Source organism: Nerophis lumbriciformis, linkage group LG01, assembly GCF_033978685.3.
Source record: "Nerophis lumbriciformis linkage group LG01, RoL_Nlum_v2.1, whole genome shotgun sequence".
Lineage (NCBI taxonomy): Eukaryota > Metazoa > Chordata > Actinopteri > Syngnathiformes > Syngnathidae > Nerophis > Nerophis lumbriciformis.
This window is the reverse complement of record NC_084548.2, coordinates 27,365,718-27,385,621: the sequence shown is the minus strand read 5'-3', so window position 1 is coordinate 27,385,621 and position 19,904 is coordinate 27,365,718. Positions and strand designations below refer to the sequence as shown.

The 19,904-nt window shown below is 39.5% G+C and overlaps 2 protein-coding genes across 6 annotated transcripts in view; one reads left to right on the top strand and one right to left on the bottom strand.

Moving 5' to 3' along the window:
• LOC133618003 (serine/threonine-protein kinase 24-like) overlaps positions 1–11,830 on the bottom strand; it is a 36,949-nt gene extending 25,119 nt beyond the window's left edge. Inside the window, exons 1-2 of one of the 3 annotated variants that reach the window (XM_061978471.2) lie at positions 11,772–11,830; positions 1,425–1,540 (exon numbers count right to left, since the gene is read on the bottom strand). In XM_061978471.2, the coding sequence (XP_061834455.1) occupies positions 1,425–1,466 (42 nt within the window). In that variant the 5' untranslated portion in view covers positions 1,467–1,540; positions 11,772–11,830. Of the gene's footprint in view, positions 1–1,424; positions 1,541–1,947; positions 2,101–11,771 lie in introns of those variants that run through there. The other 2 variants (XM_061978456.1, XM_061978464.1) reach the window with 2 other exon arrangements.
• The window catches only part of LOC133617981 (sodium-driven chloride bicarbonate exchanger-like), a 121,582-nt gene continuing 113,424 nt past the window's right edge, over positions 11,747–19,904 (top strand). Inside the window, exons 1-2 of one of the 3 annotated variants that reach the window (XR_009817098.1) lie at positions 11,747–12,018; positions 16,473–16,502. Coding sequence is in view for 2 of the 3 variants with exons in the window: in XM_061978424.1 (XP_061834408.1) it covers positions 11,971–12,018; positions 16,473–16,502 (78 nt within the window). In the remaining variant the exon portion in view is untranslated. The remainder of the gene's footprint in view (positions 12,019–16,472; positions 16,503–19,904) is intronic. The other 2 variants (XM_061978424.1, XM_061978440.1) reach the window with 2 other exon arrangements.

The window sequence follows — 19,904 nt, the reverse complement described above, 5'->3', positions numbered from 1 at the left end:
CACATGCCAATACGGCATTGCACTAAAGTGCAATTTTAAATTTCATGCGAAATATCCTGCTGAAAACGTCTCGGTATGATGACGTCTGCGTGTGACGTCACGGATTGTAGAGGACATTTTGGGACAGCATGGTGGCCAGCTATTAAGTCGTCTGTTTTCATCGCGGCTTCCAAACATTTGATTGCTTGCCCATACGTTATGTGCATGTCACGTACGTAACTTTGGGGACATATATGTGCTGTATGAACTTTGGGGAGGTGAAAGGTACTTTGGGCTGTGAGATTGAGTGTGTTGTGCAGGTGTTTGAGTTGTATTGGCGGGTTATATGGACGGGAGGGGGGAGGTGTTTGTTATGGAGCATTCATTTGTGGCATATTAAATATAAGCCTGGTTGTGTTGTGGCTAATAGAATATATATATATGTCTTGTGTTTATTTACTGTTTTAGTCATTCCCAGCTGAATATCAGGTCCCACCCGCCTCTCACAGCATCTTCCCTATCTGAATCGCTCCCACTGCCCTCTAGTCCTTCACTCTCACTTTCCTCATCCACGAATCTTTCATCCTCGCTCAAATTAATGGGGAAATTGTCGCTTTCTCGGTCCGAATCGCTCTCGCTGCTGGTGGCCATGATTGTAAACAATGTGCAGATGTGAGGAGCTCCACAACCTGTGACGTCACGCTACTCGTCTGCTACTTCCGGTACAGACAAGGCTTTTTTTATCAGCGACCAAAAGTTGCGAACTTTATCGTCGATGTTCTCTACTAAATCCTTTCAGCAAAAATGTGGCAATATCGCGAAATGATCAAGTATGACACATAGAATGGACCTGCTATCCCCGTTTAAATAAGAAAACCGCATTTCAGTAAGCCTTTAATAAAAAAAAACGTTATTATGGTCTTACCTTTACTTATAAATGAAGTCCATGCGCTGCGCCTTCTGAACAAAAGCATCGATAACTTGTTTATAGAAGTCTTCCTTATCTTTCTTCAGTTTTAAAAGTCTCTCTGTCTCAATGGAGATCTTCCTTTAATTATTACCTCCTGCTTCGATTGAAAGTCCAGTTTAGAAAACTGTTTTATTTTACATATGTAATCCTCCATGTTAAAAGTCCAGGAAAAAATAAACGATCGCTGCTAACTGTTGTTGCTTGTTGTCACTTATTCTGCAGCCGAGTAGTCGCACAAATGATCGCTGGGATCACTAGCGCCCTCTACCACCAGGAGGCGGGATTACTGCGAGTATCACATGCCGTACGTGTTTTATATTGGTGATAATTTATCCCCAAAATAAAACATGTACGGCATGTGATACAGTTTTCTTCTACTACCGTTCTTTTGAACAATCGCTTAACATGACATGTGTTTGTATTGAAAAGATGATACAAGTCATAATAATGACCCCAACTTCAGTGTTTGTCTTACCTGCATACCGGGCAAGTTCCGTCGAACAGGAGGGTGGGCCATGGCGGTGATGTCTGACAGATTCTTGTCCGAACTGTCCACTGCTTGTTCGATGACGTTTAAGTGGACACCTCGTCCTGTTCAGCAGACATGACAGTATTCGAACAATATCGATGACCTTTTCCAAACAAACAATAATAATAATGTCACAAGCTGGTGTCCGTTAGCGAGACGCGAGGCCAGCTAGCAGCAGGCGAACGAATAACTCCTCGCCCGACTTAAGCGTGCCCGGGGAGTGGCAGCTATGTTTGTTTGTTTTTTTTTATTCAGGAGCACAACTTTTCACGAGCCTTTCGCTGAAGAGTTGTGCCAGCTAGCCTAGCCTAGCTAGCTGGCTAAGCTAGGCGTTGTTAGCTTACTATCTGCCGAGAACGGTTGTGCGCTCGTAACCTTCTCCAACGACGACGGGCGGCACGTTACGTAAAATGTCTCAAAGACAGCAGGACAGATCGTCACATTATTGTCTCGTTAGCGGTTAGCTTGCCAGTGTTTTTGATCTCCTGCCTCACTTTAGCCCCGGACTCCCGGCCATTTTGTCGGCGTCATGACGCCTCGCAGGGTGCTTCTGATCCGGACGACATCCCGCTGTTGTCTTCCACTCAGGTGCTGCTACACGTACAACTTCATCGTGACTTGGAGACATTTCTAAACAAAACAAAATATGTTTACTTATACACATCCCGAAAAAAAAGTCACGTATGTTTTATTGAATGGATGCTTTCGGTTATAATATAATGTTTACATTAGAGATGTCCTTATCGGCCTATAAATGCGTTAAAATGTAACATCGGAAATTATTAGTATCGGTTTTGTTTATTATCGGTATCGTTTTTTTGTTTTTGTTTTTTTATTAAATCAACATAAAAAACACAAGATACACCTACAATTAGTGCACCAACTCAAAAAAACTCCCTCCCCCATTTACACTCATTCACAGTTGTTTCTTTCTGTTCTGGTTCCTACATTATCAATATATATCAATACAGTCTGCAAGGGGTACAGTCCGTAAGCACACATGATTGTGCGTTCTGCTGGTCCACTAACTCATTAATTACTAGTTTCTATGTAACTGTTTTTATATTGTTTTATTTTCTTTTTTTATTCAAGAACATGTTTTTTATTTATTTATCTTATTTTATTATTATTTTTAAAAAGTACCTTATCTTCGCCATATCTGGTTGTCCAAATTTGGTTGACATCGGTATCGGTAATTAAAGAGTTGAGGAATATCGGATATCGGCAAAAAGCCATTATCGGACATCCCTAGTTTACATACTGTATATGTTGCATTGTTCAAGCTAAATATATTCTTCATTTCAAAATATTATATATACACAACATAACTTTGAAAAAGTTATTGTTTAGCATACATTTTCAGTTCAGTTTCAGTTAAATTACAAACATGCAAATAATACAATTACAATGTAATGCATTGATTGATTGATTGATTGAGACTTTTATTAGTAGATTGCACAGTACAGTACATATTCCGGATAATTGACCACTAAATGGTAACACCCGAATACGTTTTTCAACTTGTTTAAGTCGGGGTCCACGTTAATCAATTCATGGTATAAATATATACTATCAGCATAATACAGTCATCACACAAGTTAATCATCACCGTATTTGTCGGACTATAAGTCGCAGTTTTTTTTCATAGTTTGGCCGGGGGTGGGGGGGGGACTTATGTGTGAAATTATTAACACATTACCGTAAAATATCAAATAATATTATTTAGCTCATTCACGTAAGAGACTAGACGTATAAGATTTCATGGGATTTAGCGATTAGGAGTGACAGATTGTTTGGTAAACGTATAGCATGTTCTATATGTTATAGTTATTTGAATGACTCTTACCATAATATGTTACGTTAACATACCAGGCACGTTCTCAGTTGGTTATTTATGCCTCATATAACGTACACTTATTCAGCCTGTTGTTCTCTATTCTTTATTTATTTTAAATTGCCTTTCAAATGTCTATTCTTGGTGTTGGGTTTTATCAAATAAATTTCCCCCAAAAATGCGGCTTATACTCCAGTGCGACTTATATATGTTTTTTTCCTTCTTTATTATGCATTTTCGGCCGGTGCGACTTATACTCCGGAGCGACTTATATTCCGAAAAATGCGGTATATGCATTGAATTATTTACATTATTTACAATCGGGGGGTGGGCTGTGTGAGGGGGTGGGGGGGTGGGGGGTTTAGGTTTGGTTGATATCAGCACTTCATCCATCCATCCATTTTCTACCGCTTGTCCCTTTTTGGGGTCGCGGGGGTTGCTGGAGCCTATCTCAGCTGCGTTCGCGCGGAAGGCGGGGTACACCCTGGACAAGTCGCCACCTCATCGCAGGGCCAACACAGATAGACAGACAAGATTCACACTCACATCTGAGAAATGGACATTGAAACAGTATAGGTCTGACTTCGTAGGATATGTACAGCGAGCAGTGAACATAGTGAGCTCAGAAAGCATAAGAACAAGTACCGTATTTTCCGCACTATAAGGCGCACCGAATTATAAGGAGCACCTTCAATGAATGGCCTACTTTAAAACTTTGTTCATATATAAGGTGCATATAAGGCGCATAGAATAGACGCTACAGTAGAGGCTGGGGTTACGTTATGCATCCCGTAGTTACAAGACCTGTTGTGGCTCAATATTGGTCCATATATAAAGTGCACTGTAAGCTTTTGAGAAAATTGGAGGTTTTTAGGTGCACCTTATAGTGCAGAAAATACGGTACATACATTTGATTATTTACATTTGATTAATTGCAATTAGGGGAGGTAGGATGTGGTGGGGGGAGGGTGTTAGTCTATGGTTGTAGTTGCCTGGAGGTGTTCTTTTAGTGCGGTTTTGAAGGAGGATAGAGATGCACTTTCTTTTACACCTGTTGGGAGTGCATTCCATATTGATGTGGCATAGAAGGAGAATGAGTTAAGGATTTTGTTAGATCGGAATCTGGGTTTAACATGGTTTGTGGAGCTCCCCCTGGTGTTGTGGTTATGGCGGTCATTTACGTTATGGAAGTAGTTTGACATGTACTTTGGTATCAGGGAGGTGTAGCAAATTTTATAGACTAGGCTCAGTGCAAGTTGTTTTACTCTGTCCTCCACCCTGAGCCAGCCCACTTTGTAGAAGTGGGTAGGAGTGAGGTGTGATCTGGGGTGGAGGTCTAGAAGTAATCTGACTAGCTTGTTCTGGGATGTTTGGAGTCTAGATTTGAGGGTTTTGGAGGTGCTAGGGTACCAGGAGGTGCATGCGTAATCGAAAAAGGGTTGAATGAGAGTTCCTGCTAGAATCTTCGTGGTGCTTTTGAGACCAGAGAGGAGATTCTGTAGAGAAATCTTGTTCGTTAGTTGACCTTTTTGATTACCTTGGTTGCAATTTTATTACAGGAAAGATTAGCCTCTAGAACGGAACCTACGTAGGTGACCTCATCTTTCTTGGTGATAACAATGTCACCCACTTTAATAGTGAAGTCACTGACTTTCTTAAGGTATCACATATTTCCAGTTGTTCCATTACAGTACCTCCAAAAAGGAGTAGGAAGAAGCAGAGCTTATTCTATCCCTTTTCATATCATAGCAGATTTATCCTATACGTACTTGAACAAATAACATATACACATTAACAATAATTGAAATGGTGGTATTTATTGTGTCTATCCATCCATCCATTTTCTACCACTTGTCCCTTATCAGTTGGAATTTAATTGAATAATCCATCCATTTTCTACCGCTTGTCCCTTTCTAGGTCGCAGGTTGCTGGAGCCTATCTCAGCTGCATTTGGGCGGAAGGCAGGGTACACCCTGGACAAGTCGCTACCTCATCGCAGGGTCAACACAGATAGACAGACAACATTCACACTTACATTCACACACACATTTCAATGTCCATTTCTCAGATGATATTATTGTTGATGACTGATATCAACCAAACCTAACCCCCCTGCCCCAACCCCCTCCACATCCCACCCCCCGGATTGTAAATAATGAAAATACTTCAATGTATATACTCTGATGATTAACTTGTGTGATGACTGTATTATGCTGATAGTATATATGTATACCATGAATTGATTAACGTGGACCCGACTTAAACAAGTTGAAAAACTTATTCGGGTGTTACCATTTAGTGGTCAATTGTACAGAATATGTACTGTACTGTGCAATCTACTAATACAAGTCTCAATCAATCAATCAATCAATCAATCACTAGGACCAATTTAGTGTTGCCAATCAAATATTATATTTATTTTACTGCATTATATGTTATTTTATTGTAAGTATTGTACAAACCCCGTTTCCATATGAGTTGGGAAATTTTGTTAGATGTAAATATAAATGGAATACAATGATTTGCAAATCCTTTTCAACCCATATTCAATTGAATGCACTACAAAGACAAGATATTTTAAAGTTCAAACTCATAAACTTTTTTTTTTTTTGCAAATAATAATTAACTTAGAATTTCATGGCTGCAACACGTGCCAAAGTAGTTGGGAAAGGGCATGTTCACCACTGTGTTACACAGCCTTTCCTTTTAACAACACTCAGTAAACGTTTGGGAACTGAGGAGACACATTTTTTAAGCTTCTCAGGGGGAATTCTTTCCCATTCTTGCTTGATGTACAGCTTAAGTTGTTCAACAGTCCAGGGTCTCCGTTGTGGTATTTTAGGCTTCATAATGCGCCACACATTTTCAATGGAAGACAGGTCTGGACTACAGGCAGGCCAGTCTAGTACCCGCACTCTTTTACTATGAAGCCACGTTGATGTAGCACATGGCTTAGCATTGTCTTGCTGAAATAAGCAGGGGCGTCCATGGTAACGTTGCTTGGATGGCAACATATGTTGCTCCAAAACTTGTATGTACCTTTCAGCATTAATGGCGCCTTCACAGATGTGTAAGTTACCCATGTCTTGGGCACTAATACACCCCCATACCATCACAGATGCTGGCTTTTCAACTTTGCGCCTATAACAATCCGGATGGTTCTTTTCCTCTTTGGTCCAGAGGACACGACGTCCACAGTTTCCAAAAACAATTTGAAATGTGGACTCGTCAGACCACAGAACCCTTTTCCACTTTGTATCAGTCCATCTTAGATGAGCTCAGGCCCCATACTTGCCAACCCTCCCGGATTTTCCGGGAGACTCCCGAAATTCAGCGCCTCTCCCGAAAACCTCTTGGGACAAATTTTCTCCCGAAAATCTCCCGAAATACGGCGGAGCTGGAGGCCACGCCCCCTCCAGCTCCATGCAGACCTGAGTGAGGACAGCTTGTAAAGCAGTTTGTCTGCCGTAAACAGCAATGTTGTGACACTCTTAAACAGAAAAATACTGCCATCTACTGTACATGCATATGTGACATTAACATCTATGGCTTTTTAGAAAGTGCAGTGCACAACTGCGCACACAACAAGGAGACGAAGCAGAATGAGTCATCAGAGAGGGTGTTCAGCATGGTTAGAAAAATAGTGACAAAGAATAGAACAAGGATGGACAATTCAACCCTTAACTCAACAATGAGTAGATGAGTGTTATGTGTGTGTAATATATATATATATATATGAAATACTTGACTTACTTACTCAAATATTTCTTATATATATATATACTTGACTTGGTGAATTCTAGCTGTAAATATATTCCTCCCCTATTAGCCACGCCCCCAACCCCCCACTCCCGAAATCGGAGGTCTCAAGGTTGGCAAGTATGTCAGGCCCAGCGAAACCGACGGCGTTTCTGGGTGTTGTTGATAAACGGTTTTCGCCTTGCATAGGAGAGTTTTAACTTGCACTTGCAGATGTAGCAACCAACTGTAGTTACTGACAGTGGGTTTCTGAAGTGTTTCTGAGCCCATGTGGTGATATCCTTTACACACTGATGTCGCTTGTTGATGCAGTACAGCCTGAGGGATCGAAGGTCACGAGCTTAGCTGCTTACGTGCAGTGATTTCTCCAGATTCTCTGAACCCTTTGATGATATTACGGACCGTAGATGATGAAATCCCTAAATACCTTGCAATAGCTGGTTGAGAAAGGTTTTTCTTAAACTGTTCAACAATTTGCTCACGCATTTGTTGACAAAGTGGTGACCCTCGCCCCATCCTTGTTTGTGAATGACTGAGCATTTCATGGAATCTACTTTTATACCCAATCATGGCACCCACCTGTTCCCAATATGCCTGTTCACCTGTGGGATGTTCCAAATAAGTGTTTGATGAGCATTCCTCAACTTTATAAGTATTTATTGCCACCTTTCCCAACTTCTTTGTCACGTGTTGCTGGCATCAAATTCTTAAGTTAATGATTATTTGCAAAAAAAAAAAATGTTTATCAGTTTGAACATCAAATATGTTGTCTTTGTAGCATATTCAACTGAATATGGGTTGAAAATGATATGCAAATCATTGTATTCCGTTTATATTTACATCTAACACAATTTCCCAACTCATATGGAAACAGGGTTTGTACATTCTGAGAGAGTTGTGTGAGCTGAGAGGTATCTGAGCAAAATTGTCTCCAATGATTGTCTGTAATTGTTTGTTTTGTAATTTGTCCTGTGTTGTACTGTATTGTGTTCATTTTAAATGTTTTTGGCACCCTTAAAAACGAGATGCTGCATCTCAAGGGGTTTTCCATGAATAAATTCAAATTCCATCCATCCATCCATCCATCCATTTCCTACCGCTTGTCCCTTTCGGGGTCGCGGGGGGTGCTGGAGCCTATCTCGGCTGCATTCGGGCGGAAGGCGGGGTACACCCTGGACAAGTCGCCACCTCATTGCAGGGCCAACACAGATAGACAGACAACATTCACACTCACATTCACACACTAGGGCCAATTTAGTGGTGCCAATCAACCTATCCCCAGGTGCATGTCTTTGGAGGTGGGAGGAAGCCGGAGTACCCGGAGGGAACCCACGCAGTCACGGGGAGAACATGCAAACTCCACACAGAAAGATCCCGAGCGCAGGATCGAACCCAGGACTACTCAGGACCTTTGTATTGTGAGGCACATGCACTAACCCCTGGCCCACCGTGCTGCCAATATTATATATACACAACATACATTTGAAAAAGTTATTGTTTAGCATATATTTTCAGTTCAGTTTCAGTTAATTTCGAACATGCAAACCAATTACAATGCAATGCATCACATATTTCCAGTTGTTCCATTACAGTACGTCCAAAAAGGAGTAGGAAGAAGCAGAGCTTATTCTACCCCTTTTCAAAACATAGCTGCAGTTTTATCCTAAATGTACTTAGAATTGAACAAATAACATATAAACATTAACAATAATTGAAATGGTGGTATTTATTGTGTCTAATCAGTTGGAATTTAATTGAATAATCCATCCATTTTCTACCGCTTATCCCTTTCGGGGTTGCGGGGGGTGCTGGAGCCTATCTCAGCCGCATTTGGGCGGAAGGCGGGGTACACCCTGGACAAGTCGCCACCTCATCACAGGGCCAACACAGATAGACAGACAACATTCACACTCACATTCACACACTAGGGCCAATGTAGTGTTGCCAATCAAATATTAAATGTATTTTACTGCATTATATGTTATTCTATTGTAAAATATTGTACATTCTGAGCAAAATTGTCTTCAATGATTGTCTGCAATTGTTTGTTGTGTAACTTGTCCTGTGTTGTACTGTATTGTGTTCATTTTAAATGTCTTTGGTCCCCCTTGAAAACGAGATGCCGCATCCAGGGCCGGCCCGTGGCATAGGCCGTATAGGCAAATGCTAAGGGCGCCGTCAATCAGGGGGCGCCACGCCAGTGCCACAAATGTTGGAGAAAAAAAAAGTTGGTACTATTATTTCTAAATACAAAAAATAATCCCACGTTAATTAAAATGCAAAGTAAAGCCTATTTAATAGAAATATTATTTGTTACAACATTACGCACCCCCCCCCCCCCCCCCCCTCCACCCGCACGGTGCACCCCCTCCCTTCCCGTATCATGACTCTTTTTGGACGTCACCACATCAAAAAATCAACACAAGATGCCAAAACTGTCAGGTGCCCAGGGAAGAAAAAAGAGAAAAGAAGAGGAGGAGACACGAGAAAAGACAGAGGTAGCAGGTAGGTAACGTTAGCCTACATGAAATTATTCGTCTGTTACAGAATGTGATAGTAACCTGGCTTTTTAGCATTAAGCTAATGTTACATGATTCGGCAATTGCTAATCAATAAATAGCTAGTTCTGTTTTAACGTCGGGTTAATATTGTGGAGGGGGCTAAATTGTTATGGAAAATAATAATGTAACGTTAGGTAATTACAGTACTCCCACCTTACATTCCTCAGGGACATTTCTTTCTTTCTTTAGTTTATTTCGAACATGAACACACTTACATCATAATACATTACACAATTTCATATCATTTCATTTTACATCATGCCCGAAAAGGAGTAGGAAGAAGCAAAGCTTATTTAATCCTACCCCTTTCCCAGTTCAAAGCGTTTACAAATATATAGAATAATTTACTGACCTTTTTATATAATAAAATAACATCTATGAATTAGTATACAACAGTTTTGTAATATGTAATTAATTAATTAATTCAGTCATTATTAACATACTGAGATGAAGAATATCTTATTTTCAATAAGGTTGAAAGTATTTCTCATAATTCTTCTTCTTTGTACTCTGTAAGCACTATTATTTTGAACAACCTCTTAAACTAGATCATATCAGTACAATTTTTAACTTCTTTACTTAATCCATTCCATAATTTAATTCCACATACTGATATGCTAAAAGTTCTAAGTGTTGTACGTGCATATAAATGTTTGTATTAGATCTTTTAAGCAGGTGTTTTTTGTTTACATTGTTATTGCCTTCTGGTTAGCTAATGTTTGCCCTGCAGGTAATCGTCACTTTTCCACCCCTTTATATATTAGGTATAGTTGTAAGTAAAAAAAAAAAGGTCAAAGACAAAGCTATTCGGGTTCTTGTGAGTATATACACTTCACTGCCGATGTGGGGGGGCGCCACCTAAAATCTTGCCTAGGGCGCCAGATTGGTTAGGGCAGGGCCTGGCCGCATCTCAAGGGGTGCACATGAATAAATTCAAATTCAAATTCAATACACATATATAGGGGCGGTATAGCTCGGTTGGTAGAGTGGCCGTGCCAGCAACATGAGGGGTTCCAGGTTCGATCCCCGCTTCCGTTGTGTCCTTGGACAAGACGCTTTACCCACCTGCTACCAGCGCCACCTGGTTTAAATGTAACTTAGATAATGGGTTTCACTATGTAAAAAGCGCTTTGAGTCACTAGAGAAAAGCGCTATATAAATATAATTCACTTCACATATAAACGTTAACAATAAATAAAATGATAGTATGTATTCCAACTAATCAGTATATATTAGCATTAGCATTTATTTGATAACTTTTTACCATTTTGCATTTAAGCAGTATTTCCCTTGCTTGTTTTGTCCATCCATCCATCCATCTTCTTCCGCTTATCCGAGGTCGGGTCGCGGGGGCAGCAGCTTAAGCAGGGAAGCCCAGACTTCCCTCTCCCCAGCCACTTCGTCCAGCTCCTCCCGGGGGATCCCGATGTGTTCCCAGGCCAGCCGGGAGACATAGTCTTCCCAACGTGTCCTGGGTCTTCCCCGTGGCCTCCTACCGGTCGGACGTGCCCGAAACACCTCCCGAGGGAGGCGTTCGGGTGGCATCCTGACCAGATGCCCGAACCACCTCATCTGGCTTTGTAAGAATTAAAAGTTGAATTGTATTAGTCTACGACATATTAAAGCGTTTCAATTGTTAAATAATGTGAATTTTAATTGCAAAAAAATCTAATAGATAATGAGATTTTGGAAATGAGCTTTTTTACCTGACTTGGGAAGTCATGTCTTTGGGATAGTTATAAAGCTGTCACGTGACGACCCTTTCACAATGTCTCCTATACTTTACTTTGAATGAATTCAACTTAAACTCAGTGAATACAACGAATTTTAACACGTTTAAAGTGTTGTTTAGGGTTTTTTTACGGGTTAAATTGCCAAATACGACGGCCAATCAGGACAATTTCCAAGTTAACCAGAGGGGGGCGCTAGAGTACAGTCTGTACCTTCCACTTTCGTCACTGCTGTTTCTGTAGTGTTCATGAATGTTATGTGACTATGAATAATCTCCTGCCCCCACATTAATATACCTTAGCACGCACGCAGCCCTGAAATGAATACAAAATGAGGTATTTGTCTGTCACGGCTGCCGTTACATTATTTAAACCGGACTTTTAAATGAATGAAATACATAAAGGTTACCTCATATTTCCCCTCTCATCCATCCTGCATGAGAGCAGCCTCCCATACGTCCATGCGTAAATGAGGTAGGACCTCCATTTTTCTCTCCTACCGGCCACCTTCTTCATCGTCGTCATCCTCCTCCTCCGCGTCACCATCATCTACAAGCTGCATCCGAGGAAGAAGAAGACGAGCAGCGCATTGTGACGGAGCAGAAAAGATGGACGTAACCGACCAGGGTGCCCAAATGGAGCCGCTGTTGCCAACGGTAAGGAAAACAAAGATCATTTCTTGTTTCGCCAAGTGGATATGTGAGGATAGAGTAGTGGATTTATTTTTTGGAAATGGCGTGAATAATCATTACACATGTTTTTATTTTTTATGATGCAGTCATGTTACTATTTTGACATTTCTCATCGCACGCACATAAAGGTGATGCAGTGTGCAGGTGTACCTAATGAAAGGTCCAGTGAGTGTACTTCACACGTCCTCTACCTACAGCAGCATCTTATGCAAGCTGCCATCTCTCCTCATGGACCCTTTCTGCCAGCACTGTTATCTTGAGTAGTCGTAGTGTCTCTGTAAAAATCGCATGGTGCAGCACAGCAGGGGTGTCCAAACTTTTTCCACCATAGCCAGAAGAAATATAATATTCACGTATTCATATTATTCCTTTTGTGCATTAAATACACCAAAACCAAATCAGTGTAGGCTAAAATATGCTCAACAAATGTTTAGCCAATCATTGCCAGTAATCTTGGCGACAATAGAAAAAAAATAAAATTAGCGTGATAGATTGTAATTAGAGATGGCAGACCGATATTATCGGCCGATTTATCGGCTTCAAAATTATCGGTATCGGTTTCAAAAAGTAACATTTATGACTTTTTAAAACGTCCCCAGTCACATAATATCTACGGCTTTTCACGCACACAAGTGAATGCAATTCATACTTGGTCAACAGCCATACAGGTCACACTGAGGGTGGCCGTATAAACAACTTTAACACTGTTACAAATATGCGCCACACTGTGAACCAAACAAGAATGACAAACACATTTCAGGAGAACATCCGCACCGTAACACAACATAAACACAACAGGACAAATACCCAGAACCCCTTGCAGCACTAACTCTTCCGGGACGCTACAATATACACCCCCCGCTACTCCCTGCCCCTCACCTCAACCCCGCCCACCTCAACCTCCTCATGCTCTCTCAGGGAGAGCATGTCCCAAATTCCAAACTGCTGTTTTGAGGCATGTTAAAAAAAAAAGAATGCACTCTGTGACTTCAATAATGAATATGGCAGTGCCATGTATGCATTTTTTTCCATAACTTGAGTTGATTTTTTTTTGGAAAACCTTGTTACATTGTTTAATGCATCCAGCGAGGCATCACAACAAAATTAGGCATAATAATGTGTTAATTCTACAACTGTATATATCGGTATCGGTTGATATCGGAATCGGTAATTAAGAGTTGGACAATATCGGATATCGGCAAAAAAGCCATTATCGGACATCTCTAATTGTAATCATAAATAATTAATATTTTATTTTAGCACCAGACAACATAATTTAACAACACTTTCATATAGAACACACTAGTCTACTGTATCTATATACAGTACAATCTACGCATTGTGTTTTTATTCAACTAAATATTCGTATCTTGTGGATGAAATGACAACATGTCATTTCTGCCTACATGTTAACGAATTATTATCTGTTCTCTATAACATGTGCAGAGGAGCATTTGCCTTCATTAAATAACATGTCTTTATTTTGAATTTGTGGATTATTTTGGAGGTTTTTTTTATTGCCTTCTGATATTATCGTTTGTGAAATGTAACTGTGGAGGAGCAATCGCCTGTGTCTATAAATTATCGACAAGGCTCCAACACACACACACACAATATTACACACACTGTGCATGTGTGCACACTGAACGTAAGAGGAGCAATTGCATTCGACTCGGCGAGCCTTCATGGTAGGACGGCATGATTATCCCCAGACCCCCCCAAACACACACATACTCGTGGGTACCTAAGATGTACACTGCATGGATGTGTTTTGCTCTGAGTTTGTTAGCCCAATCCACCGACACAGCACAAACACACTTTGCAAAATGTAACTGCAGAGGAGCAATTGCAATGCAGTCAGTGATGCTGCACACATGTACCAATTATAACCCAACACTCCCTTCCTAAACATGCAAATGTGTGCGTGCACTTACCACCCAGAGAGCAATTTTACTACAATCGGCTACGTGCATGTGCTCACGTGTTTGTTAGTGCCCCCGCCCCAACACACACACATGAAGAAGCACATACTGCGCATGTGTGCACATTAAATGTAACTGCAGAGGAATGATTGCAATATAGTCTATCGTGTTGAAGGCATGTGCATGTTGTATTGGTGTTTGTTAGCCCAATCTCCTAACCCACACATGCACGTACACACTCACAGACACACACACACACACACACACACACACACACACACACACACACACACACACACACACACTCACTCACTCACTCACTCACTCACTCACTCACATACAGTGTATGTGTGCAAACCAAATGCAAATTTTGAGGAGCAATTGCAATACAGTTGGTGATGCTTTGCACACATGCACATGTTTGTATCAGTGTATCAATTGTCCACCTAAAACACATTGGAATGTTAGCGCCCTGTTGGTATTTGCGGAAAGGTATCAAACAGGCCCCTTAAATACTGTATAGTGTATGTACAGAAAACATTACTATACATAGTATATTTGTGTTATAGGTGAAAATGTTATGCAGGTTAAAAAAAAAAAAAATAGCTGCATGCTGCAAATGTCCCTCAGGCCGCACTTTGGACACCCCTGCAGTTCAATAAGAGAATATCACTGGCCCACCCACGTCAGAACCCTATTGTACAAATAGGCAAACATGCATACATTATACAATTATAAAAACATTGGAAATAATATTTAATGATAATACTACTACTAATAATGATAACATATACCATATAAAAAAATATATATTTTTGTATGCATATTTGATCAATAGTCTCAATTTTATTAGTTTTATTGTATTTTATTTATTTTAAAAATATATTTTCATTTACATATTTTGTATCATAAATATATTCAAATTAATTAAATACAAATATAGATAGTATATTGGGAAATTAAAAACATTTCTTACAATTATGTAATGTAACACACTTTAAAATAAAATACATTTTTTATCAATTACTTGTTGATTGACTTTACCTTTTTTGGCATAATATGTGTATATTATGTGTCCAGATTTAAGGGACACCTTATACCTAGCAACACATATGTTATATTATAGATACACACAATATTTGATAAATAATACAAATATTTTATAAATATGTCTTTTAAATATGTCCTTCTTTTCAATCATTTTTCTTAATTTCAATATATTTTATGTATATTATTCCATACACACGCATATATATATCCTATATATATATATATATATATATATATATATATATATATATATATATATATATATATATATATATATATATGTGTGTGTGTATATATACAGATATACATATATATATATATATACTGTATATATATATATATAATATATATATATATATACTGTATATATATATATATATATATATATATATATATATATATATATATATATATATATATATATATATATATATATATATATATATATATATATATATATATATATATATATATATGTATGTGTGGGGAAAAAAAATCACAAGACTATTTCATCTCTACAGGCCTGTTTCATGAGGGGGGGTACCCTCAATCGTCAGGAGATCTCCTGACGATTGAGGGTACCCCCCCTCATGAAACAGGCCTGTAGAGATGAAATAGTCTTGTGATTTTTTTCCCCCACACATACATATATTGCGCTCTACTACGGTATCGAGCACTATTTTTTGGATAACCTTATTAGGACATATATATATATATATATATATATATATATATATATATATATATATATATATATATATATATATATATATATATATTGTATTTTATAACCAATTAGTTAATTATTGTTTAACTTAATTTATTTTATTTTTAAAATGTATGTATATCTTAAGTCCAGACTTAAGGGAGAGCCTGTTTTAAGCCACCCTAAGGAAATAAAACAAGACTTGATGTTATGTGAGGAAGGGGAAGAGGAGCCGTCCACATGGGAGTTCTAGGAGATGTTATTTTTTTGTGAGTTTTGCATGCGCTTGTTCCCCCGCAGACCTCCTGAGCCACCAAAAGCAAGCAAAAATGTTGCCATGGTTTCAGCAGGATAACATCTACCTATGTATAGCAATAGCACGGTTTTCTCCACCCAGTGACTGTTCTTAACATATGAAGGCCCTAACCAGAATTTGACCTAACACTATAATAGGGGGCGACCAGTCCTTCATTTCTATTACAACATGGTCACGTTTACCATTTTTCCTCTGTGTTCTGCATCGCTGGTGGAGGAGCAATCACATTCATTTTTGACATCTCTGTATTTTGATTTTGCTTTCTATTATGAAAGTAACTGTGGAGAAGCGAATGAAATATAGTCCCCACCAAAGCTGTGAATCTCAGGGAAAGAGACGTAAAAGTTACAAGGAAAAGAATATATTTGAATGCATCAATGTTATAATTGTTTGGTCCCGTTGACTGACGTCCTTTGACTTGCAGGAACAAAGCGCTCAAGAAAACAAAAAAGTGGTAAGTACACCCTCCTTTCAAAGTATTTTTCAACATAATTATTTTACTCAATACCACAAAATTGTTTGTGTTCTTGTAGCATGTAGCACACATTGGCTTGGCGTCTTATAATATTGTTTATGTTATCAACACCATGGTTAGTAGATTTTAAAACAAGAAAAACAGTTTTGTTTTCACCAACAATACGCCAGGGTTGAAATATAAAATTCCCAAGTGACATCCATCCATCCATTTTCTACCGCGTGTCCCTTTTGGGATCACGGGGGGCGCTGGAGCCTATCTCAGCTGCGTTCGGGCGGAAGGCGTGGTACACCCTGGACAAGTCGCCAACTCATCGCAGGGCCAACACAGATAGACAGACAACATTCACACTCACATTTACACACTAGGGCCAATTGTTAGTGTTGCCAATCAACCTATCCCCAGGTGCATGTCTTTGGTGGTGGGAGGAAGCCGGAGTACCCAGAGGGAACCCACGCAGTCACGTGGAGAACATGCAAACTCCACACAGAAAGACCCCGAGCCCGGGTATCGAACCCAGGACCTTCGTATTGTGAGGCACACACACTAACCCCTGTACCACCGTGCTGACAATGAATGCTTAATTAAATAGCTAACTACAAAACAACAAACGAAGCTAATAAAAAATGTTCTGTTTTGTATATACAATGGTTAAAGGCCTACTGAAATGCGATTTTCTTATTTAAACGGGGATAGCAGGTCCATTCTATGTGTCATACTTGATCATTTCGCGATATTGCCATATTTTTGCTGAAATGATTTAGTAGAGAACATCGACGATAAAGTTTGCAACTTTTGGTCGCTGATAAAAAAGCCTTGCCTGTACCGGAAGTAGCAGACGATATGCGCATGACGTCACAGGTTGTGGAGCTCCTCACATCTGCACATTGTTTACAATCATGGCCACCAGCAGCGAGAGCGATTCAGACCGAGAAAGCGACAATTTCCCTATTAATTTGAGCGAGGATGAAAGATTTTTGGATGATGAAAGTGAGAGTGAAGGACTAGAGGGCAGTGGGAGCGATTCAGATAGGGAAGATGCTGTGAGAGGCGGGTGGGACCTGATATTCAGCTGGGAATGACTAAAACAGTAAATAAACACAAGACATATATATACTCTATTAGCCACAACACAACCAGGCTTATATTTAATATGCCACAAATTAATCCCGCATAACAAACACCTCCCCCCTCCCGTCCATATAACCCGACAATACAACTCAAACACCTGCACAACACACTCAATCCCACAGCCCAAAGTACCGTTCACCTCCCCAAAGTTCATACAGCACATATATTTCCCCAAAGTCCCCAAAGTTACGTACCTGCCGCAATACACCGCTTCCCAGGGCCGGCCCGTGGCATAGGCCGTATAGGCAAATGCTAAGGGCGCCGTCCATCATTTGGACGTCACCACATCAAAAAATCAACACAAGATGTCAAAACGGCCAAAACTGTCAGGTGCCCAGGGAAGAAAAAAGAGAAAAGAAGAGGAGGAGAAACGAGAAAAAGTCAGAGGTAGCAGGTAGGTAACGTTAGCCTACATGAAATTATTTGTCTGTTACAGAATGTGATAGTAACCTGGCTTTTTAGCATTAAGCTAATGTTACATGAGTCGGCAATTGCTAATCAATAAATAGCTAGTTCTGTTTTAACGTCGGGTTAATATTGTGGAGGGGGCTAAATTGTTATGGAAAATAATAATGTAACGTTAGGTAATTACAGTACTCCCACCTACATTCCTCTGGGACATTTGTATTAGATATTTTAAGCAGGTGTTTTTTGTTTACATTGTTATTGCCTTCTGGTTAGCTAATGTTTGTCCTGCAGGTAATAGTCACTTTTCCACCCCTTTATATATTAGGTATAGTTGTAAGTAAAAAAAAAAAAGGTCAAAGACAAAGCTATTCGGTTTCTTGTGAGTATATACACTTCACTGCCGATGTGGGGGTGGGGGGCGCCACCTAAAATGTTGCCTAGGGCGCCAGATTGGTTAGGGCCGGTGTTGCCGCTTCCCATCTACAGCTTTCTTCTTTGCTGTCTCCATTGTTCATTGAACAAATTGCAAAAGATTCACCAACACAGATGTCCAGAATACTGTGTAATTTTGCGATGAAAACAGACGACTTAATAGCTGGCCACCATGCTGTCCCAAAATGTCCTCTACAATCCGCGACGTCACGCGCTGACGTCATCATACCGAGACGTTTTCAGCACGATATTTCGCTCGAAATTTAAAATTGCACTTTAGTAAGCTAACCCGGCCGTATTGGCATGTGTTGCAATGGTAAGATTTCATCATTGATATATAAACTGTCAGACTGCGTGGTCGGTAGTAGTGGGTTTCAGTAGGCCTTTAAGACACTTACATGCAGTGTTGGGCAGTAGTACGCTACAAGTAGCAATGCTACGTAGTCTGGCTACATTTCCCAGTAGCGTGGCGGTAGCATTGCTCCTTTTTGAACCGGTAGCGATTCCTGTAGCTTAGCTATTTTTTTTATCAAGGTAGCGTCCTTTAAATGCTATCCGCTACAAAGAGAGCAAATGGACTGCATGTCCAAGGGGGAAAAAGAAAAATCGGACGTATTCAACGACATGGATGAATGAGAATGTCCACAGATACAAATAATATAAATAATGATTGGTTAAGTTATAAATGATTAGTCACGATTGGCTAAGGTTAAGGCAAAACATTTGCCAATCGTGACTCATCATACGTCACTAGTGATGCAGTGTTTACAGAAGTAAACATAGCTGTCGGTTTCGACGCATTTGTGGCAATTTCCAATGTGTTGTGCAATCAAAGTCAACAGTTTCCCACATACATACACAAATACAGTACATATTTACCTACCTAATGTTCGTACATCCACACGCACATTCAATATACAAACATACACATACACATACTGTACATATACATTCACTGTACAAACACATATACACATTCTGTACATATACATTCATTGTACAAACACATATACACATTCTGTACATATACAAGTACATATGCATACTTACACTCATGCACATAATCACGTTTCATCAAACATATATTAACGTTGTTGCCCTAGGGTAAACTGGGTGTAACACATGGCACACTGACAAAGCTTAACCTATTGTGACTATAACAATCTACAAGGTCAATGTAGGTTGCTTCTCTTTCTTCCCCTCCATTTTTCTGCATTCTTTCATATCTCAAGTTATCATTACGTATATGTATTGTTGCATTTAAACAACTGTATTGTTGATAATAAAGGTAAATTATTGGTATTGTTCATTATCAATAGCGCTATTTCTATTGGTATTTGTATTGATCCATTTGTAGTGTAATAATGCTCATTGTCATTTCTGTATTATTTTTTATTTTTCGCTAACTGC